This window comes from Tenrec ecaudatus, chromosome 5, assembly GCF_050624435.1.
Source record: "Tenrec ecaudatus isolate mTenEca1 chromosome 5, mTenEca1.hap1, whole genome shotgun sequence".
Taxonomy (NCBI): Eukaryota; Metazoa; Chordata; class Mammalia; order Afrosoricida; family Tenrecidae; genus Tenrec; species Tenrec ecaudatus.
The window spans coordinates 167,339,551-167,361,597 of NC_134534.1; the positions used below are offsets into that span (position 1 = coordinate 167,339,551).

General features: G+C 55.5%; 3 protein-coding genes across 4 annotated transcripts in view; 2 read left to right on the top strand and 1 right to left on the bottom strand.

Moving 5' to 3' along the window:
* The window catches only part of AGAP3 (ArfGAP with GTPase domain, ankyrin repeat and PH domain 3), a 74,969-nt gene extending 66,572 nt beyond the window's left edge, over nucleotides 1–8,397 (bottom strand). For both annotated transcript variants that reach the window (XM_075550235.1, XM_075550236.1), the window contains exon 1: nucleotides 7,802–8,397. In XM_075550235.1, the coding sequence (XP_075406350.1) occupies nucleotides 7,802–8,129 (328 nt within the window). In that variant the 5' untranslated portion in view covers nucleotides 8,130–8,397. The remainder of the gene's footprint in view (nucleotides 1–7,801) is intronic.
* A 6,621-nt stretch (nucleotides 8,398–15,018) lies between these two features.
* On the top strand, nucleotides 15,019–17,457 carry TMUB1 (transmembrane and ubiquitin like domain containing 1). The gene is made up of 3 exons (XM_075550237.1): nucleotides 15,019–15,173; nucleotides 15,976–16,397; nucleotides 16,663–17,457. Exons 2-3 carry the CDS (start codon nucleotides 16,006–16,008, stop codon nucleotides 17,012–17,014), a joined length of 744 nt encoding a protein of 247 aa, XP_075406352.1. The 5' UTR covers nucleotides 15,019–15,173; nucleotides 15,976–16,005; the 3' UTR covers nucleotides 17,015–17,457.
* A 252-nt stretch (nucleotides 17,458–17,709) lies between these two features.
* FASTK (Fas activated serine/threonine kinase) lies at nucleotides 17,710–22,028 on the top strand. The gene is made up of 10 exons (XM_075550240.1): nucleotides 17,710–17,897; nucleotides 18,586–19,008; nucleotides 19,695–19,874; nucleotides 20,023–20,162; nucleotides 20,562–20,775; nucleotides 20,873–21,032; nucleotides 21,262–21,353; nucleotides 21,432–21,567; nucleotides 21,640–21,754; nucleotides 21,829–22,028. Exons 1-10 carry the CDS (start codon nucleotides 17,816–17,818, stop codon nucleotides 21,934–21,936), a joined length of 1,650 nt encoding a protein of 549 aa, XP_075406355.1. The 5' UTR covers nucleotides 17,710–17,815; the 3' UTR covers nucleotides 21,937–22,028.
* The last annotated feature ends 19 nt before the right edge of the window (nucleotides 22,029–22,047 follow it).

The window sequence follows — 22,047 nt, forward strand, 5'->3', positions numbered from 1 at the left end:
AGTGAGTGCGTTGTGGTGACACGATGACCTGTCTGGAGCGGCTCCAGCAGAGGAGGGACCAAGCCCGGGCCTCCTCCTACCATGTGGCACAGTCTCTGCAGAACACTGCAGCGGCAATTACCAAGCAGAGGGAGCTTTAGAGCAAGTTAGCAACTGGCTCTTGTAAGGTGCGGTGAGCTCTCCCCCCACCACCCCAGGACGAGAAGGGAGAGGCAAGGGCTGAGGCTCCTCAGGGTGCAGAGGAAGGAGGTGTCCTCAAAGGGCTGACCTCTCTGGCTCCCACCACACCCACACCGACCAAGGGCCGAGGCGGCAAGAAGCCGGGCTCCCTGTCTATGTTGCCTCCCCCTCAACAAACAAACAAATGCCAAAAAGAAATTGCTGTAGGCGTGCACCAACAGAGGCGAAGACGGATGCTGACGGGAGAGAAAGAGGGGGGACGTAAACACTACAGAGAGGCCAAAACAAAACATAAGACGGCACCCCAGTGGGAACCACGGGACACACACACACACACACACACACACACATGCCTGGTTCCTTTCCACAACCAAGATGACAGCTGCCTCAGTTCAGCCAGAGCAAATGGAGAGACCAGGATACCACCCGAGTTCTAGCAAACTATTTTGAAGAAATGGGTATCAAGGGATTTGTTTTTCTCAAACTAAGTAAGGGTAATAATCCAAGTGGAAAATGAATAGAATTCTTAATCGTACCCATGATCAAAAAATGTGTAAACAGCGACTTCCCAGTCATCAAGTAAACACAGCTAAGCAACAAGGGAAGGCGAGATATAAATATATATATATGTATGTATTATATATATATGTACTGAATCGGGGTGAGGGGTGGTGATCAGATCGGAGGGGGAAGGAGCAACCCTTCCTGTCCCCTTCTAGAAGGTCAGATGGCAGTAAAGAGCGAGATCTTAGAAGAGTACATCCCCAACACTTCTGCAAACGGTCTTCCGGGGATTTGTCCAGAGGAAATAATCAGACAAGTGTACAAAGACGCATGTACAAGGACGTGCACAATAAACAGACACCCTTCACGAGAACAGTACAAGGCCTTTGGGTACACATCTCACCATGCGCCAGACCCCGACTGCTCTGGGCACACTGCATATGTAAGGGCATTCCATGCCCAGAACAAGCCAGTGAGCCAGGTTCTGCTTGTACCCTTCAATGTCAGGTGAAGAAACTGAGGCACAAAAAGGCTTGCCTATGCCCACAATCTTCGTTATTAATTCCTTGAGAGCTCTAAAGTAATATATCTCAAAGTGCCGCACTAAGGCAGACAGCTCGATACTTCTCATGCCTGGTGTGGCGGAGAGACTCTGATTCAACAGGATCCACGGCCTTGGAGCTGAGATTTCAATTTCAGTACTTCTCTGGGTGGTCGCAACTCGCGTCATACAGACAGCCCGATCCAATAGCAGGAAGCCAGGCACCGAGCACTGGGGTGACTTGCATGAGGTGTCCTCAACAGTGGCAGAGCAGGCACCTCGATTCCCAGTCCCAGAGAGCCACCACATTCGCAAAGGAGCGCAGGGCCTCCTGGAGGTCTAGCCTCTGGTTTCCCTTCAAAAGGTAAAGTTAAAAAGCAAAAGAGAAACTGCTAAAGGGCTTTCCCCGAATAACCAGCCCCCTGCGGTGAAACACTGCACCGTCTCACGCAGAGGGCAGCTTGGAGTCTGCCTGCAAACCCTGCACTGAGTCGATCCCACTCATAGGGACCCTAGAGGTCGGAGTAGAACGCCCCTTTGAGTTTAAGAGACGGTAAATCTTTACCGGAGCAGACAGCCTCCTCGTATTTCTCCCACAGAACAGCTGGTGTATTTGAACCTCGGACCTTGTGGGTGGAGGCCCAGTGCTTAACCGCTGCGTCGTGGAAAAGAGAATGGAAGAATGCACCCCAGACTTCTAGCCAGAGAACAAATGGCAAGAGCAGACACCAATGGCTACCCAAAGTCCTGCAGGGTGAAGATGGCGGCCTCTGGAGGAGTGTTAGCAGACCCATTGCTTTCGTCCGGGAAGTCCCCTGGACGGCGGCCTCGGGTGAATTGAGAAAACACTTCGCCCAGTTTGGCCAGGTCCGAAGGTGCAATCTGCCTTTTAACAGAGACACTGGCTTCCACAAAGGAATGGCTTGGATTGTGTTTTCTTCAGAGGAGGAGCTTCAGAATGCACTACAGCAGGAAAACCACATTATTGATGGGAGTGAAGTTCCAGGTTCAAGCTCAAAGACGGGAAGCTCTTCAAGGGGGTCAAACGTCTGATGAAGAGAAAGACTTTTGAGATTACCACTCCCTACTAGATAAATCAATGTAACCCCCCCCAAAAAAAGCGCAGACACCTCTTTCTGCATCCTTATTCGCTTGAACGTTACAAGTAAGTACCATTGTTGTCACTTACGCACAGATTCACATTCCCAAAGTTTCCCCCAAACCTCTTTTCCTTGAGCAAGCATCGTGGCAGGGAGGGACACGTGAGGTACAGTCAACTGGAGAGTCAAACATCCAGAAGAAAATGACAGCAGGGAGGAGGACTCCTAACCCACTCTTAATAAGGGGTTATCCACTCACATCCTCTAAGTTTTCAAAAGTTAATCTTGAAATCGGTGTGGATTTCAGAAAGCGCCTTTCCTTAGAAACACCTCCCGAGAGTGTGGGAGCTTCCAGGCAGGCCCATAGAGCTTTCTTGGGGAAAACTCGAGACCCAGTGTTGGAAGACCAGGCGAAGCCCCTGGTATCGCCAACTCTGTGTGGCCTCGTGCCACTCAGGGTGATATTGGCACACCTCACCAAAAAGCCCGTGGAACAAGTCAGTGATGGGCTAGGATGGCTGCCAACGGTTTCATACAGCCTGCAGCAGACAGCCCTGCTGGAAATGCTGTTCCCCTGCAGAGTTCAGTCCCCCTCTCGCCACTGTATCCCGAAAGTGAATCACCTCCCTTTCCCAACTCCATAACCCAAGGGCTCGGTTCCATGCTCCAAAAGTCACCTGCCCCTTGTATTAGAACGAGGAGGGGGGCAAGCCAAAAAAACTCAGAGAAAGGTGTTCAGGAGATCTAGTGTACCCAGTTCCCTCAATCCTTCCTTGCTTTTCAGACAGAGGCACCTGCTTCCCCTCCACTTCTGACCACTGACAGCTGACCACCAAGAGCTCACCAACCTGCCTTCTCACCACCCCAAATCAGCCTCTGGTGTCTCCCCTCTAGGCCAGTTCCGACTGAGGCTTCCTGCCTGGTCTCCCCCAAGCTCCTGCATGTGTGCGCACACACAACCCGAGGCCTCGCTCCTGATCAAACCCTCCCCGACACCCACCTCCCGCAGGGTGGAGGACTCGATCACGCTGGTGTATGTGTGGAACGTGGACGGGTGTAAACATAAACAGGGAAAAGCGTAGGAAAACCTTAACCCGGGGCCCTGCCTGCCACCTCCACCTGCTGTGTGTGTGTGTGTGTGTGTGTGTGTGTGTGTGTGAATTCTCCAGTCACATGGACCAACTTATTCCCTGAACACCGTCCTAGACTTTGCTGCCTCAGCTGCCTACACAGGCCTGCTCCCTCCGCCTGGGGCACCTGCCTGGCTCTTAAGCTAGCACACAGGTGAATGAAGAAAAGGAGAGAGAAAGGTATGTGACAGAAGTTGGGCAGATATTTAGAATAAAGCCCACTCCACTGCCAGAGTTGATTCTGACACATAGTATCCCTATAGGTTCAGATAGCTTCATCTTTCTCCCAAGGAGCTGCTGGTGGGTTTGAACCGACCACCTTGTGGTTAGCGGCCCAATACCTAACCTACAGCACCGACAGGGTCCCTTACTTTAGAGCAAAGACAGTTTTATTCACGTATCTTCTGTAGGCAGAGAGATGGCACTTGGTCAATTAGCCTGAGTCGGGGAAAGCAGTGTTCCATCTTGCTGATTCCTCTGCGGCCAACTGGGGGCATCCTATCCATCTCTCTTCTTGGACTTCCAAGGAAAGAGGCCTTGACAAGTCTTACCAAACTGCTAACCTTTTCCCTGGTTTCCTTAACATCTGGGTTTTGTGGCTCCCAGTTGCCAAGCCACCCTCTGGTGCCTCCTTTAGGCTGGTCCATTCCATCTGGGTGCAGTACCTGGAGAGGTGGGGGGGAATGGTGCCCAACCCGAAACCTGGGATCTAGGGTCACCAACTGCCTCTCTTTCTCTTTCCTCCACCCCCTTTTCTGTTCTTCCTTCCTGGCTTACACTGTGCTAGATGCAACTGGGCCACACAGTAGGAGCTAATACAAGATGTAACTGGAACAAACGTGGCTTTCTCGGACTGCTGCACCTACACGGACAGGCTCTTTTTCACCATGTCTGTCTGCCATGTCCTAAATAACCAAGCTCACCAGGCCCTCAGCCCCGAAACCTGCTGATTACCAGGTTACAAATGCAGATTCCTGGGCCCCCGTGACCAAAAAAGGCCCCTGGACCACCCAAAGAACAAGCAAGACTGTCTTGGAAGAAAGACAGCCACAGTCCGTGGAGAAGGGCATCGTGCTCCGTAAAGCGGAGGGGCAGCAAACAGGAGGAAGCCAGCCCCCCAGCCCCCTGTGAGACGGACAAACAGGGGGCTGCGAGGACGAGCGCAAACCTAACAACTGGGAGGATGGCGCAGAACCGGGCAGTGTTGCGTTCTGTGGTACACTGGGTCAGCACCAACTGGGCGGCACCGACCAGCCCCAGGCCTCCATCCCGTCCCGTCCCGTCCCACAGGAAGGGAGCCTCCGGAATGCCTAGCTTCGCAAGGCCACAGGCAAATGTGAGAATGTAATGGGCTAAGGGGCCGGGACCCTCAGCGCTGGTGCTCAGTGGGCCTGGCACCGCCTAGAGTCGAACCAATCAGCAAACATCTCTTTTCCTTAGTCCCTTTAGATATAGTGGTTCTCAACCTTCCTCATGCCGCGACCAGATGATGCACATGCCTAATCCCGTCCACCTCCACCTTAGCCGCTGGCTGGCACTCCTAGGGAAACTCTAGACCCACCCTCCCCAGGTGCAGGGCCACAGGGAGACTCTGGAGGGTGGTTTCTCCCTACAACTTCTCCAGGCTCCTGGCTTGCTGAGCCCAGCGTCCAAGCTGTCCCTCCACCTGGCCTGAGCCCTGGTTTTCTAGGACAAAGCCAGGAAACACAGCCAGTCAGGGAGGCCGGCCGCTAGCTGGAGATAGGAGCGCGTCACTGTCCTGCCTAACACCCTGTGCTATTCCTAGATCACTCCCTGCCCTGCACCTCGACTGCCCCACCAGTGAAGATGGCTCCTACAGCTACTTCCAGCTCTGACGCTGTGCACAGCGTGTGGGCCGTCTAGGGCTCAGTCTTTAGTGCTTGGTGTGTTTCTTTCATTGCCCCAAAACCAAGTAGACAAGTCTTCTCTCTCCCCCTGGCCTTCGAGGGGGCAGAAACATTTCATAATAGCCTGCCTACCCTCAAGCCCTGCCCTGAAACAAAGAAATTCCAGAGTGTCTCGGCATTCTCCTCGGGGCCAGATATCCAGGCGAGGGTCCGAGCGGGCAGTCGGGATAACTTGAGCCCACCATCTCCCCAATTTAACCCAGACAGATCCACAAGCACAGCACCTATGTCTCCTTTAGGGCTGGGACAAAGACATCATTGGGCAAAATATTAACCAGAGTGACAGAGACGCTTTATCACCTCTCTGAAAATGCCCTTCCTTTCCATGACTGAGCTCAGACTCCAGTGGACGCAATGACTAGCATTCAAGGTGACATGCACATTTATGTAATAACCTCCACCCGGGCCCAGCTGCCTGACAGGAGGAGTTCCATCCAGGCTCGCGTCAGCCAGGGAAACACCCTGTCTGTGCCGCCCCTGACCCTCCAAGAAATAAGGGGATGTTGGCTTGGCAGGACAGAAGCAGTATGGTTTGGCAGATGGAGACAGGGTCTACTGCAGGAAGGCTCTAGGGCAGAGATTGGAGAAAGTTTTTTAAAGCCTGCCCACCGCAAAGAGCTGGGCAACAAAGATGCATTCCGGGAGAGAGGCTGGGGAAAAGGGGGAGAAGGGGAAAAAAGAAGTGGGAGACCTTGCCAAAAGCAGAAAACCAGGATGACGAGAGGGAGAATGGATGTGTGAGCAGTAGCTGGGTCTGCTGACAAGGAGACATTGGGTCCCAGGATTTCTCAGTTAAGCAGATGCAACAGCAGGGTATTTCCAAACCACAATGGGGAAGCTGGCGGGCTCCAAAAGGGAAAATTCTGTCTGTCGTAGTGCACTGGACGATGGCAGTAAAAACTTGAGTGACTGTCAGGAGCCAGGGCCCTCACATGCCAACAGAAGACAGCCAACCGGAGAGCTCCTAAGCTGAGGCTAGGAGGGCTACCTTAGGGAGACTCTGACCAGACAGGGACTCATCTCCGGCCTATCCTCACCGGAAGGGCTCTAGAGCCAAAGGTTCTCCCCCTGCCTCCCCACCTTCTAGGGTTGCCCCCATTAGCGCTACACTCCAAAACGGATTGGGCTCTTATCTTAAAGATGACCCAGAATTTATCTTGCTTCCTCTAACCGGGCAGTAAAATGGTAGAGAACGGCATTTCTCACATACTCTTCACCTGGAAGGGGGAAAAAAATTTAAAAGGTCTCCTCAGACAAATGTCCCCTCCAAGTCCCCAGCCACAAGGGTGATTTAGGTCACTGATGAAGAAGGATCCATGCTAATAAGTTTTGGAGTTGTGTTTTTTTTTCCAGCCACCTAATTAGTTCACAATTAACTCAGCCTTGAAAAAGAAAGTGACAAGAGGGTTGGCAGAGGAGCAGAGGAAGTCCGTCTGAACCAATTACAACAAAAGTTTCTAAGCGCTTCAAGCCCTTTAATCCCAGGAGTCCCCCTCCAAGCAGAAAGGCAGGGGTCATCAGCCAAAAGGCCGGGCACTTTCCCTGGCATTTTCACGAAGGCCCAAACCCACCACCTGCTGGTGGGTGTCCCTATTCAAATAGAGTCGGAGGAGGGCGCAGATGGCCCAGGGCAAAGCCCATCTGCTCCCCTTCGAGGGGGGCACTTAAGCAGCAGCCACCGGCTTCCCTTGCCCCTCCATCGCCGCAAGCCCAGGGTCCACAAGCCCAGAGATGGGCTCTCTGTCTGGGCGGTGCACGAGCGAGCAGACCAGTGCCAGGGGTGCCTTGGGCCTGGGGGTCTATCCGAGCCGGCAGCTCAGGCCTGCAGCAACTTAAGGCGCCTCTCTAGAGAGAGCAGCGGCGTGGGCAGGGCGCAGGCGGGACTCGGGGGAAGGAGCCGACCGACGAGTGGCCGCCCACGCGGCTGCGGCGAGGGCGCCCGCGCCACACCCGGCCCACAGTCCGCTCGGCGCGGCGGCGTGGGGGGTGTGCGCCAAGAGGGCGCGGCGCAGGGCTAGGCCCGGAAAAGCGGTCGTCCACTAACGGACTCCAATTCCTATGCCCTCTACCTCACTGTCCCCTCCCGGCTGTCCCCTGCCGGCCTTCCGAGGCCCCTCCACCGCCGCCACCCTGCCCAGGTAGGCCTGCCCGGATCTGGCCCCAGCCCTAGTAGCATCTGCGGCTCCGAGAGCGCTGGGAGGAGGCAAAAACGTGTCCCTGCCACAGGGCCAGCCTCCAGCCCCCATGTGTCCCTGGACGAGACATGGCGAAGCCTGCGCAACGGCTCTGCTGCGCAGCCGGGTAGGAAGCCAGCGAGCCGCGTGGCCCAGACCTCGGGCGCACTGAGACCCCGACGGAGACAGCGTGGCCAGGCCCGGCCCACTGCGCCCGGCGCCCGCAGCCCCGGGGACCGCTCACCCTCGATGGAGATGACGTGCTCCCGGATCTGGTTCTGCAGAGCCAAGTCCTCGATGCGCTCGATCAGGTCGTAGATGGCGTAGATATTGGGATGCACAGACTCGAAGCGTTGGATCTCCGCCCGGATGGCCGCCGAATTGGAGAGAGCGAACTGCGGAGAGGGCCCGCCGGCCAGCTGCGGTGAGGGGCCGCCGCCGCCCCCGGCCCCCGGCCCTGCGCCGCCGAATTGCCCGCCGCCCCCTGCGCCGCCGCCGCCGCCGCTGCCCCCCGAAGCCGCGAGGCTCTGCTGCTGCTGCGGGCTCTGCCCCGCGCCTGCCTGGAAGTTCATGGCTTCGGAGCCGCGGGGTCCGAATGGAGCCCGGTGGGGGCCCGGGACGGCGCTGCGGCGGCGGCGGCAGTGGGCGCGCGGGGCTGGCGGGGTCCGGACTACGGAGCTGACGGCCCCGGACTAGTGCATTGGGCCAGGGGGAGAGGCTGGGCAGAGCCGGGAGACGCCGCCGCTCACGCCGCGGCCGCCGCTACCGGGAGCTTCCCCGCGCCCCAAGCCAGCCGCCTGCCACCAGCCTCCGGCAGCAACAACAACGGCCCGGGAGCGCGCAGTCCGGCCCACCCCTCGCGTCATGCGCACGCACCGCCGCCCCCGCCGGCTCCGGCACACGCAACCCGAGCCCCCTCCCCCGCCGCCCCCGCCCGCCTGCGCGCACCGCAGCACGCGGCGACGGCGGCCCCCGAGAGCGCCTGGGCGGCCCGGCTCCGCCCCGCCCCCGGCCAGGCTCCGCCCCGGCCCCGGCCCGGCCCCGCCCCTCCCTCAGACTGGCTCCGCCCCGCCCGCCTGGCCGCGGCCTGCTAGCCTCCCCACCCCCAGCTCTCCTGCGCGCCGCTTTCCGGCCGCCCGCCCGCCCGCCCCAAGGGCCCTGTGGCTCCGCGCTCCGCCGCGGCCTGCGCGGTCCTCTGCGCCTCTCCGCGCTGCTCGCGGCGGTTTCTGACCCCTGAACGGGTGTGAGCGCGGCTGATTGGCCCAGGAAGGCTGCCCACCAGGGCCCAGCAGCTGCTGCCTGACCTCACCTTTCCTTCCACAGTGGCCTAGGTTCCTGGGCCCCGCCCCGGGGTCAGCTAGTCTAGGTGTGACCCCATCCCCCTTGGCCCCCCCCCCGCGCCCCCGTGCCAGGGCTCATCACTCTTTTTTTTTTTTTTGATCGTGAAGGTTTACAAAGCAGATCACAGTTCTCCATTCAAAGTTTCGTACACATTCTGATTCAACTCCATCGCAATCTCCGCAATCTACCGTCAATTGTTTCCGGTTTGCATCCTTCCTTTTTTTTTTTTTTTTAAATCTAACCCTCTGAATTTTGTCCTTGGGTGAATGCTGCCCTTTGATGTTACATGGTTGGTTATTCTAATTCAGAGGTGAGCTAATTTCCACCAGACCAGAAGGGCAAGGGCCATAGTAAGGTCCCCCAGTAAGCCTGTTTCTTTTAGGATTTTGAGTTCTGTCCCACATTTATTCCCACTCAGAGTAACGGGTAAGTTGTCCCTGGGCCCCATCGGATCCTTCATCTTGGGCCTGTCTCCGGTGGCTTTGGTTTTCATCACTCTGCTTTCCTCCTGACAGGAGAGACTAAGTCACACCTTACCTCTCTGCTCAGAAGTTTTTAAGATTCCTGCGGCTATTCAGCAAAGTAGGATGTAGAACACTTTCTTCTCGAACTTGGTGTTCTCTGAGATGATATTGGCCTGGTCCCCCAGGTCCAGTGACTCATTTCCTCAAGGAGTTTGGTTATGTGTAAGAAAGTTTCCTCCCCCAACTACCATGATCCGAATTCTACCTTGCAAGTCTGGTTAGAGCAGAGGTTGTACACTGGTGCAGATGGGAGCTGGAGGCACAGGGAATCCAGGGTGGATGATACCTTCAGGACCAGGGTGTGAGGGGCGATACTGGGAGAGTAGAGGGTGAGTGGGTTGGAAAGGGGGAACCGATTACAAGGATCTACATGTGACCTCCTCCCTGGGGGACGGACAACAGAAAAGGGGGTGAAGGGCAAGATATGACAAAATAATAATCTGTAAATTATCAAGGGCTCATGAGGGAGAGGGGAGCGGGGAGGGAGGGGGAAAATAGAGGACCTGATGCAAAGGGCTTAAGTGGAGAGCAAATGCTTTGAGAATGATTGGGGCAGGGAATGTATGGATGTGCTTTATACAATTGATGTATGTATATGTATGGATTGTGATAAGAGTTGTATGAGTCCCTAATAAAATGTAAAAAAAGAAAAGAGAAAAAAATGATTAGGGCAAAGACTGTACAGATGTGCTTTATACAATTGATGTATGTATATGTATGAACTGTGATAAGAATTGTATGAGCCCCAATAAATTGTTTAAAAAAAAAGAAAATGATTAGGGCAAAGAATGTACAGATGTGCTTTATACAACTGATGTATGTATATGTATGGATTGTGATAAGAGTTGTATGAGCCTCTAATAAAATGTTTTAAAAAAAAAAGAAAGTTTCCTAATTTTGCCCCCCTGGAGCCTTGATGGTATAGTGGCTATGCATTGGGCTGCAACCCCAACATCAGCAGTTCAAAGTGATCAGCAGCTCCATGGGAGAAAGATGGGTCTTTCTACTCCGGCAAAGTTAGTACCAGCTAGGAAACCCACAGGTGTAGATTCTACCCGGTCCTGCAAGGTCACTATGAGTTGGCATCAGCTCAATGGCAGTAACCTGGATATAGGTCTAACACGAGTTCGGCTTGCATGTCTATCCAAGCATCTGTGGAGCCCCACTATTTCAGATTGTGTAGATAATGCTGTTTCTTTGAGCTCTTGCAAACTTCCCAGTGCCTTGCACTTCCTTTCCAGACTTCTCCTCTTAAGACTAAACCAAACTCACTAAGTTGATTCTGATTCATAGTGACCCTAAAGGAGAGTAGAACTGCTCCTTTGGGTTTCCAAAGCTATAAATCTTTTAAAAATTTTATTAAATACTTTCATTGGGGGCTCTTACATCTCAACACAATCCATACATTCATCCAGTGTGTCAAGCACATTTGCACATATGCTACCATCATCATTTTCAAAGCATTTTTCTTCCCACTTGAGCCCCTGATATCAGCTCCCCATTTCTCTTCCCTCTCCCTTCCCTGCAGAGCTGTAAATCTTAACAGGAGCAGAAAGCCTCATCTTTCTTAGGCAGAGTTGCTGGTGGGTTTTCCAACCCACTGTTAACCTTGAGGTCCACAGCCCAACTCATGACCCACTATACCACCAGGGCTCCTCTTTTTAAGACCAGCTTATCTTAAAAGATCCCCTGGTGTGCTATGGGTTGACTAGAGAATCAAATCTAGAGAGGCTCATGTGTATAAGAAAGAACATTATTAAAAGCAATTATACATTAAGAAAACATCCCAGCTCAGTCCAGATCAAGTCCCCAGTCTGATATTAGCCCATATGTCTGATACCAGTCTATAAATTCCTCTTCAGACTCAACACATGCAATGATGCTGAATGCAGGAAGATCACAGGCCAGCGGGTGGAAAGTCTTGTGGATCCTGTGGCAGTGGAAGCATCTCAGCACTGGTGTGGGTCTCCACATGGCTCTTCAACTCCAGGGCTCTGGCTCTATCAGCTTACCTCTGTCTGCTGGCTTGTCAGCAGGAAGACTAAGCAGAGAGAGTGTGGGTCTGACCTCCAGTGAGCTATTTATCTCCATGGTGCCTCCCAATGAGGTCATCAGGCTGTGACCTGATTGACGGGCTAGACTCCACCCCCTTCACAAGTTGACAGGAGATTATATAACTGCCACACCCAGGAACTCTGAAACAAGCAAGACTCCATTGGTACATAGAGGAATGAAAGGGTGAAATGAACCATTCTCACCCACCCTTTTCAATAGATTCACCATAGCTCCTATGACTCTTCATTCTACTTGTTTTCACCCTCATTGTCTACCCCAGTCTTCCTAATATTCACCCCTTCTGGACCTGGGATCTCCTTTCAATGTCCCAGTTCTTCTGCATTCCAACCACCAGAGTTGTGTGCAGTTCTGTTAACCAGTCCGAGCCCAACCCCAGCAACCTCTTCTAAAACTCCTAAAAAAGTGGCCCAAGTCAAACAGGTTGTCATGGCTATGACCAGATGTCCACTGACACCGTTGCCTGCACATGCTGTTCTTTCCTCACAAGCTTCCACTTCCCTTTCTCAGTAGCACCGACGCCACAGCTTAGCCCCAGTACAAACCCAGTCACCACTCCTCAGTTTCTTGTAACTCCCAAAGACCCAGCTGCAAGTTAGTCAACACCGTTATGGTTTTCCACTTGTTTGACCCGATGGATGTCTCATACCCTTCTGGGCCTCATCTATAAAATACATGGTTGAACAGCACACCTCGCCCTGGTTTTCTGTAATTCTGAAAGCAACATCTAGAAGCAACATCTAGCATCCCTTGTATGTGCTTCATGAGAATCAACATCAAGACAACAGCCCAAGAGAGACACTAAGGACTGCCCCAGTGGCCAGCATACACACCCGTCTTAGTACTGATGGACAGTCTGCATGCCTATCTCCTCTCTTAGTATAGGAGGCCCTTGATGGCCAGGTCAATGTATTTCCAGCATCCTGCACAGCAGCACCTAGCATATAGTATACACTCAAGAAATGTTTGCATAATAAATGGGAAGAGTCCTGGTAGCTCAGTGAGCTATGTGTTAACTGTTGTTCAAACCCACTGGGAGGGAAGGAACTAGAAATTAAAGTTCATTGTATAAGTTATAAATCTGACATTCTCCAAAGCACGAATTGGTATGCTAATTTCCACAGGGAGGCAGGTACTATGTGACTCTAAAATCACTTGCCATCAAGCTACTCAATTCAGGTCACTTCAGGTATGCAGGGGAGAACTATGGTCCACAGGGTTTTCCATGGCTGTATTTGAAGAAATAGATCCCCAGGACTTTCTTCCACGTGTCTTTGAGTGGACTCATACCTCTCATCTTTGGGTTTTTTTTTTCAAAACCATTTTATTAGGAGCTAGTACACATAGCTCTATAGTTCAATCACATCAAGCAGCATTGTACAATTGCTACCATAATTTCAAAAACCTCCAAACTTGTTGTTAGCAGCAGAGTTTATTGACTGTCTGCACCATGTGGGGATTATAACGAGAAACCCAGGGCAGGTTATTTTTAATCATGACTGGTCACCCAAGCTGTGGGGTGTCTGCGGCTAGAGCAGTCCAAAGAAAGGAGATCAGCTAGTCTATGTCCGACGGGAGCTCACACCCTCTTTAGAGTAACATACTAGGGACTTTGTTTTTGAGCCTTGTCTTGGTAGAGGGAGCAATTGAAACTAGGTGAGCAACTACTATGTCCAAATACCTTAGTTTTCACATGTATTTAGTAGATCATCTAATTTTAAAAAAATCATTTTACTAGGGGCTCATACAACTCTTATCACAATCCATACATACATCAATTTTGTTAAGCACATCTGTATACTCATTACTCTCATCATTCTCAAAACATTTCTTCTCCACTTAAGCCCCTGGCATCAGCTCCTCCCTTCCCACTTCCCCCTCCCTCATGGACACTTGATAATTTATAAATTATTATTTTGTCATATCTTGCACTGTCCAACGTCTCCCTTCACCCACTTTTCTGTTGTCTGTCACCCCAGGGAGGAGTGTATGTAGATCTTTGTAATCAGTTCCCTCCCTCCACCCTCCCAGTATCGCCACTCTCACTACTGGTCCTGAAGGGATCATCTGTCCTGGATTCCCTGTGTTTCCAGTTCCTATCTGTACATCCTCTGGTCTAGCCAGATTTGTAAGGTAGAATTTGGATCATGATAGTAGGGGGAGGGGGAGGAAGCATTTAGGAACTAGAGGAAAGTTGTATGTTTCATTGTTGCTACATTGCACCCTAACTGGCTCATCTCCTCCCCGCTACTCTTCGATAAGGTGATGTCCAATTACCTACAGATGGACTTTGGATCTTCACTCCGCACTGCCCCCTCTCATTCACTATGATAAGGTTTTTTGTTCTGATGATGCCCGATACCTGACCTCTTTGATACCTTGTGATCACAAGACTGGTGTGCTTCTTCCATGTGGGCTTTGTTGCTTCTGAGCTAGATGGCTGCTTGTTTTCCTTTTAAGACTCCAGATGCTATATCTTTTGATAGCCGGGCACCATCAGCTTTCTTTGCCACATTTGCTTATGCACCCATTTGTCTTCAGAGATCGTAACAGGGAGGTGAGCACACAATCTAATTTCTTTCTTACAGCTACTTTGTGAAATGTGTTTTGGGAATGAAGAAAGGGGTTCAAAGTCACTAAACAACCCACGAAGGTTACATAGTTGACACATGATATAAAGGTTCTCCACTTAAGATGGTTTTGAAGTCAATGTTTTTCCCACAGTCCTACTGGACCAATGAAGGAGCCCTCGTGGAATATTGGTTATGAGGTAGGTTGCTGAACATGAAGTCAGCAGTTCAAAACCACCACCTGTTCTTCGAGAGACAGGAGAGGCTTTCTACACCCATCTAGAGTCGTAAACCCAGAAACCTACAGGCACAGTTCTACCTAGTCCTACAGGGTCTCTAGGAGGAGGCACAGCTCAGTGGCAGTGATTTTGGTTTGGACCAGGCCACAGTAAGAGGGAATGGGCAGTCTTGGCCCTGGCATCCTCCTGCCATGGTAGGGCAGCCCATGATTACTGGGCTCTGGGCTTCAGCGTGAGGAGCCACCAATGGTTACAAGTTAGACTGCTAACGGCAGGGCCAACTGGAAGCCACCAGCCGTTCAACGAAAGAAAGCCGAAGCGTTCTGCTCCTGGGGCAGTTCTATTTCTATCCTTAAGGTTGCCCTGAGTCAGAAGCCACTCCGTAGCAGAGTTTATGGCTAAAGGGTCCGTTTCGAGGCGGGGTGTATCTTCTGGCTTCCACTCAGGCAGAGAAATAGACACGAGTAGGGACCCACTGAGCCCTGGGTCTTTCCCCGAGCCTTCCTCACTGCCGTCTCTAACGCGCGCGCTGACGTGCTCCCGCTGACGCTAGTTTCTGAAGTGACTGACATCCCAGCTGCCGCCGGGGGAGGGAGTCTCCGCGACTCCCAGCTGCAGCTCAAGTTTAAGGGCACTAGCGCGACCCTGGAGCCCCCCGCGGGCGCTCCTGGGCGACCAGCCGGCACGGGGGCAGCCTGCGAGTCGGCAGGGGGCGTTGCGCGAGGGGCGGGGCTGTGCCAGAGCGTGGACTACAACTCCCATAAAGCCCCGGGCCGCCCGAGGAGGAGGGCGCCTGCAGGTGCCTGGAGCCACCGCGCCTTCGCCCGGAAGTGCCCGCAGGTCGGTCGTGGAGCTGGCGGGGCCCGGCGGTGAGTACCGCGCGGGCCCGCGCCTGCCCGTCGCCCTGGCTCCTAGTTTGGTGCCCGCCCCGCCATCGCTTTGGCCTCCGCGGCTCGGGGACGGGAAGTCGGGAGGTTGATGGAGGTGTCGAGGGGGCAGCGGGGAGGCTGTCGCGTTCCCGGGGCGGTGTCTGGCCGTGGGGTCCGTTTAGGGAAGCTCGCAGAGGGAGCAGAGGCGGCCTGCTGCCCGGTGGGTGTGGGTCGAGTGTTAAGGGTGATGGGTGACACCGCGCGGAGTCTTCGGTGTGCCAAAGGGCGGAGTTTGACGTTTGACGCGGCGGGGGGAAGTCTTAGGAATGACCAACGGGGAATGGACAGAGGCTTTCCCCTCCTTGGAGAAGCTTGAGGGAATAAATCAGCTTTGGGGTGAAGCAGAGAAGAGTAGTCGATAAACTGCGGAGTGACGTTTGGAAGTAGAGGGAGGATTAGATCAACTCTGCAGTGAAGTTTGCCAGGGAGTTGAGTTTAGGAGAGGAGTTTACGCAAAAAGTCCTGGCTCTCCTTCCCTTGGGCTGGGGTTTGCTTGAATTAAGGAGCTGGTTAAAGCGCTAGAACTCAGATTACTCAAAATTAGGATTTGGGATGTGGTGATGGGAATGGGCATCTTGGGGAAGGTTGGTGCCAACTGAAATACCAGCAGCCTGTTCCCTGGATACAGGTGGCAGACGGATTGGGGCTATGGGAGAGTTGGGGTGGGGTCAGGAGGCTGTTAAACTTCAGAGGGCTCTAGGCCAGAGAGCCAGCCCCTCACGGATTCTTTGTGCCCCTTCAGCTCGGTAGCGCAGCAGGCAAGGTGGGTGCCATGGCCCTGATTGAAGGGGTGGGTGATGAGGTGACCATCCTTTTTGCGGTGCTGGCCTGCCTCCTGGTGCTGGCCCTTGCCTGGGTCTCAACACACACCACCGCCGAGAGGGCTGACCCACTACCCCAGCCATCAGGGACCCCACCTCCAACACAGCCCAGCAAAGCCGAGAGAGCCGCTGAGAACAGCAGAAGAGCAGCTCCTGCAGCCGAGGCCCCCAGCCTGAGACACCGTGGGCACGCTGCACAGCCAGAGCCCGACACGGGCTCCCCTGGGACAGCACAGCCACCAGACCCCCCTCAGGAGCCCCTGATGCTTCGGTTGAAGTTCCTCAATGATTCCGAGCAGGTGGCCAGGGCCTGGCCTCAGGACACCATCGGCTCCTTAAAAAGGTAAGCAGGGCCAGAGTGAGGTTAAGATTGAAGTAAAATGCTGGAGGATGGGGTGATCACAGACCTGAGAAGGCTACCAGAGACTGCCTCCTGATCTTGCTGATAGCTCAGCCCTTGTCCCCTGAAAGCAGACTGACCCACTAAGCCCTCGAGCTGGGGGGTGGGGTGGAGAGGAAGCGGGCAGGCAGGGGCAGGCTGGTGGTTCTGGGACAGAGACTGGGATTGGCTGAGGCCCGCTCTCTTACTCAGGGCCCTCTCTCCTCAGGACCCAGTTTCCTGGCCGGGAACAACAGGTGCGTCTCATCTACCAAGGGCAAGTGCTCGGAGACGATTCCCAAACCCTGGGCAGCCTTCACCTGCCTCCCAACTGCGTTCTCCACTGCCACGTGTCCACACAGGTCAGCCCCCCGCATCCCCCGTGCCCACCGGGGTCCGAGCCAGGCCCCTCAGGGCTGGAAATAGGCAGCCTGCTGCTGCCCTTGCTGCTTCTGATGGTGCTGCTGCTCTGGTACTGCCAGATCCAGTATCGGCCCTACTTCCCCCAGACCGCCACGCTGAGCTTAGCCGGCTTCACCCTGTTCCTCAGTCTCGTGGCCTTTGCCATATACTGGCCGTAGTGCCTCCGCGGGCACTTGGCAATGCTGCCAGCCCCTCTGGGACGCGCGCCAGTGGGAGCTGCTGCCTGCCCAGGCCGGCCTCGCCTCCCTGCCCCTTCCGCCTGGCCTGGAAGCCCGACCCACACCGACAAGGACTCCGGAGGCTGGTGGAGGCCCGTCCCTGTGACCTCCATGGTGCTGAGCCCACTGCTGGAACTGCTGGCCCTCGGCCCCCGCTGACAGTAGGCCCTTCCAAGCCGGACAGCTGCTGTTGCCCCCTAGACTTTGGGCAGGCTCGAGCAACGTCCCTGGACCCGTCTTAGCACTCTGCCTGAGAAGCTGGCAACCTGTGGCCCCAAAGACTCCTTGGGCTGACCTGGGGACCCACGGACTGGGAGCCTTGTGGGAAGGGCAGAGAGGGTTGTTCTCTGGAACACGTGCAGATTAAAAAACTGTGAAGTTTCCACTCGTGCTGTCTGTGCGTGTGTGGGGCCCACGACGGTGGGCACGGCGGCCTGGGCGCCCTTCGCCATGGGCCTAAGGGAAGGAAGGGATAGAACGGGCTCTGGCCGAGCGCCTGTCTGCCTCCTCCCACCCCAGTCCCGCCGGTGTCCGCGCTCTCGGCGCCCGGGCCTCTGGCCCCGCCCCTCGCCCTGGCCCCGCCCCGCCGCCGGCGCGCACTTCCGGAGCCGGGGCGAAGGCGCCCGAGCGCGCAGAGCCCGACGGGAGCCACGTCTCTGCGGTCTGGGGACTAGCTGGGATTGGCGTCCGGGGCGGCGGTGCGGGGGCTGCTGGGAAGATGGCGGACTCGGCGGCCCGCCGATGAGGAGGCCGCGGGGGGAACCCGGTTCCCGGGCCCCGAGACCAACTGAGAGAGCGACCTGCGCGGGGCCTGGGGAGTCATGTAGGGGAGGCGCCTGCCTGGGTGGGCCGCGGGAGCGGGGCGGAATGCGTGTTCGCGACGGTGACGGCGGTATTCCGAGGTCCGGGTGGGTTGAGGGGACGCTGACATCGCCCACTCCGCGCCAGTGCAAAGCGGGGCACTCGGGCTCCGCAGGCGCCGGGTCAGGCGGGTGCTGCATTCGCATTTCACGGGTCAGGGGACACGGGCAGAGAGACGAAGCCACTTGCCCAAGGTCACACAGCTGGTCTAGGGAGTGCCTGGCATGGAAGCCCGGACTGGAGCATCCTCCCGCAGTGCCTGGGTGCCACTCTCCGTGAAGGGGAAGGTGACCCGGAGGGTGTGTCTGCGGGCCAACCACCAGCTTGCTCTACGACCTCGGGCACAACCTCTTTCTCTCTCGGGCCCCTGGTCTTCTCCTCGGTGAACTGGGAAGGCAGTGCCAGCCCGCTTGCCTCAGAGTTTTGCGTGTGGCCAGGGCTTGGCACTGTTTTGAGAACCCTGTGTTACGTGGAAAGGGTGGGGGTGGGGCGGGGGCGAACTCAGCAGTTCACGCAGAAGGGTGAACCGTGGGCCCAGGTCTGGGCCACTCTGACTCCAGGAGCTCTGGAGGGCGAGTGAGGTAAGGAGTAGAAAGCAGGTTTCTACCCTTTGGAGAAGGCCTTACCCCCTTTTCTGGGCCGCCCCTCAGGGTCTCCATCACCCAACTCCATGCTTCGAGTCCTGCTTTCTGCCCAGGCCTCCTCTGCTCGCCTGACTGGCCTGCTGCTGCTCCCACCAATACAGCCCTGCTGCCTAGGGCCTAACAAGTGGGGGAACTGGCCCTCCGGAGGAGGCCCACACACAGGCCCTGTTCAGGGGCTGCAGCGGCTTCTGGAACAGGCAAGGACCCCTGGGGAGCTACTTCGATGGCTGGGCCAGAACCCCACCAAGGTGCGGGCCCAGCACTATCCAGTGGCACTTCGTCGGCTGGGCCAGCTCATGGGATCTCGGCCACAACCCCCTCCCGTGGAGCAGGTCACACTGCAAGACCTGAGCCAGCTCATCATTCGAAACTGCTCCTCCTTTGACATTCACACCATCCACGTGTGTCTGCACCTCGCCGTCTTACTTGGTGAGGAGAGGCTTGTGGAGGAGAGCTTGCTGGGACGGGTGTAACGGGAAAGGAGAGAGAGAGAGAGAATGGTGGAGGATAAAGACAAAATTGATCTTGGAGGCTTTTACCCCCCCCCCCCCAAAAAAAAAAACAAACAACCACTGCCATCAAGTTGATGCTGATTCACCGCAAGCATAGAAGACAGGGTAGTAGAACTTCTTGGAGACTAGCTATGGGAGCAGAAAGCCTTTCTCAGGAGGAGCTGCCGGCTGATGGTTTTGAACTGCTGACCTTGTGGTTAGCAGCCCAATGAGTAGCCACTATACCACTAGGGCTCCTTGGGATTTTACCCAGGAATGACAAATACTCCACAGGATGCCTGCAGTGAGTTCCACCCAGTGAGTTCCACCCAGGCTCCCTTTGATGTCTCACTCTCGGAGCTATTAAATGTCAGAATCGGCATGACATGGGAACTTACTTGCCTTTTCTATAAGGGCAGGTTAAGACACTTGTGATAGATTGCGTCCCATGGTATGTTCATATAGTGTCCCCCAGGGTTTCCATGTCAACTCCAGCAAACTTGGCAGATGGGGAATGGAGCCAAGACAGATTGGACATCCACTAACGAGACCGCTTTTTTAGAACGGGGGAGACCTCCATTCCTATTGCCACATACTACCACGTCTCCTGACCCTCTCTCTTAGGCTTTCCAGCAGATGGGCCCCTGGTTTGTGCCCTGGAGCAGGAGCGAAGGTTCCGCCTCCCCCCAAAGAAGCCACCTCCCCCTCCGCAGCCTGTCCCTGGTGGGCAGAGGTTGGAAACTGCTTTGAGCTGCCCCCATTTCCTGCGGCACCCACGGCAGCATCTGATACGTAGCCTGGCAGGTGCTGGATGGGAGGTGGAGTGGGGATGGGGGTGGGGTCAGGGCCAAGGAGGCGGGGAGACTGATGATATCGGCTAGCTGAGTGGGAACATAGCTGGTTGAAGGATGTTGGACGTAGCTGAGTCAGAACTTAACGCTATTTTTCACAGAGGCAAAGCCTGAGGAACTAACTCCTCACGTAATGGTGCTCCTGGCCCAACATCTGGCCCGGCACCGTTTGCGGGAGCCCCAGCTTCTGGAAGCGATTGCCCACTTCTTGGTGGTCCAGGAAGCCCAGCTCAGCAGCAAGGTGTGATGGCCTCTTCCCCCTACCCCTGCTCACTGTGGTTATTCTAGCCATCATTTGGGCCAGCCCCGCCCACTGCCCAGTTTACTTCAGGACACCGCCTTTGCTCTCCCTCCTGGCCTGCCCAATCCCATGAGCATCTGGGATGCTCAGTGCTTTGTCGTTTCCCAAAGCACTTGGAACACCATCTTGGCTTCATGACCTCACTTCTTCCTTGAAGTCATCAGAGTCAGACCACATAGTGATGTCTCCCTCTGCTTGTGGGGTGACTCATCCGGGGACTCAAGACACAGTAACTTGTGGTGGGTGTTTGGGGCAGAGGGATGGATTCTGCCGTCACAGCTGCATTATCAGCTTGAGGGCACTGCCACAGCTGTGTAATGACCTGTTTTCCCTTGACAGGTGGTACAGAAGTTGGTCCTGCCCTTTGGGCGGCTGAACTACCTGCCTCTGGAACAGCAGTTCATGCCCTGCCTGGAGAGGATCCTGGCTCGGGAGGCAGGGGTGGCCCCGCTGGCCACGGTCAACATCTTGATGTCACTGTGCCAGTTGCGGTGCCTGCCCTTCCGAGCCCTGCACTTTGTTTTCTCACCGGGCTTCATCAACCACATCAGTGGTACGCAGACAAGGCAGCTGGCTGACCACGGGCTGCGGTGGGGAGAGCAGGGCTGGGGATCTGCAGCCCAGCGTGCCCAGTCCCTGCTTCCCTGTAGGCACGCCTCATGCTCTGATTGTGCGCCGCTACCTCTCCCTGCTCGACACAGCCGTGGAGTTAGAGCTCCCAGGATACCGGGGTCCTCGCCTTCCCCGGAGGCAGCAAGTACCCATCTTCCCTCAGCCACTTATCACCGACCGTGCCCGCTGCAAGTACAGGTAAATGGGGCACTTAGGGGTCACGGAGTGGTGGGAGGGGGAAACCAACCCTGAGTCCAAGAGTAGGAAAACCAAAGGGACCATGAACTCTGTCCTGTTTAACAAAGACAGGCCTACAAAAAAAGATTGGCCTGAGGCAGTGAAGGGATTTGCCCAGACCGCAGGGCTAGACCCAGATTGAGCTCGGGGAAAACCCGGGCCTTCTCACAGCAGGGACCTTTCCCCTCAGTCACAAGGACATAGTAGCCGAGGGGCTGCGCCAGCTGCTGGGGGAGGAGAAGTACCGCCAGGACCTGACTGTGCCTCCAGGTTACTGCACAGGTATGCACAGGTGGGTGGGCTGCAGACGGGGGAGTGGTTGGGGCTCTACGGAGTGGTGGCCCCTCTCACCCTCTGCAGACTTCCTGCTGTGTGTAAGCAGTAATGGAGCTGTGCTTCCTGTGAGGACCCAGGACCCTTTCTTACCGTATCCACCAAGGTCCTGCCCTCAAGGTCAGGCAGCCTTGAACCCTACTACCCAAGACCCTACCCAAAGGTAAGGGAAGCAGGGCAGGAGGGGCCTGCTGTCCTTCAGGGCTTGCAGACCCTGACCTCCTCCCTCCTCCAGGGTGGTGCTGATGCTGCGGGAGCGCTGGCACTACTGCCGGGATGGCAGGGTGCTGCTGGGCTCCAGGGCCCTGAGGGAGAGACACCTTGGTCTGATGGGCTACCAGCTCCTGCCGGTAAGAGATGCCCTGCCCTGCGTGATGCTCAGCTGGCTCCTAAGGCCTCCTGGTCACCCTGTCTCTCCCCACAGCTGCCCTTCGAGGAACTGGAGTCACAGAGAGGCCTGCCCCAGCTGAAGAACTACCTGCGGCACAAGCTCCAGGCCATGGGTCTCCGCTGGGGGCCTGAAGGGGGCTGAGGGGCCCCCACCCCCACTCCAGTGGAGGGCAGACAGTTTGCACTTTGGCTCCCTTCTGTTTTGGTTCTCATTAAAGTTCCTCTCCTTCCCCATTGCTCACCTGGTTTCTGG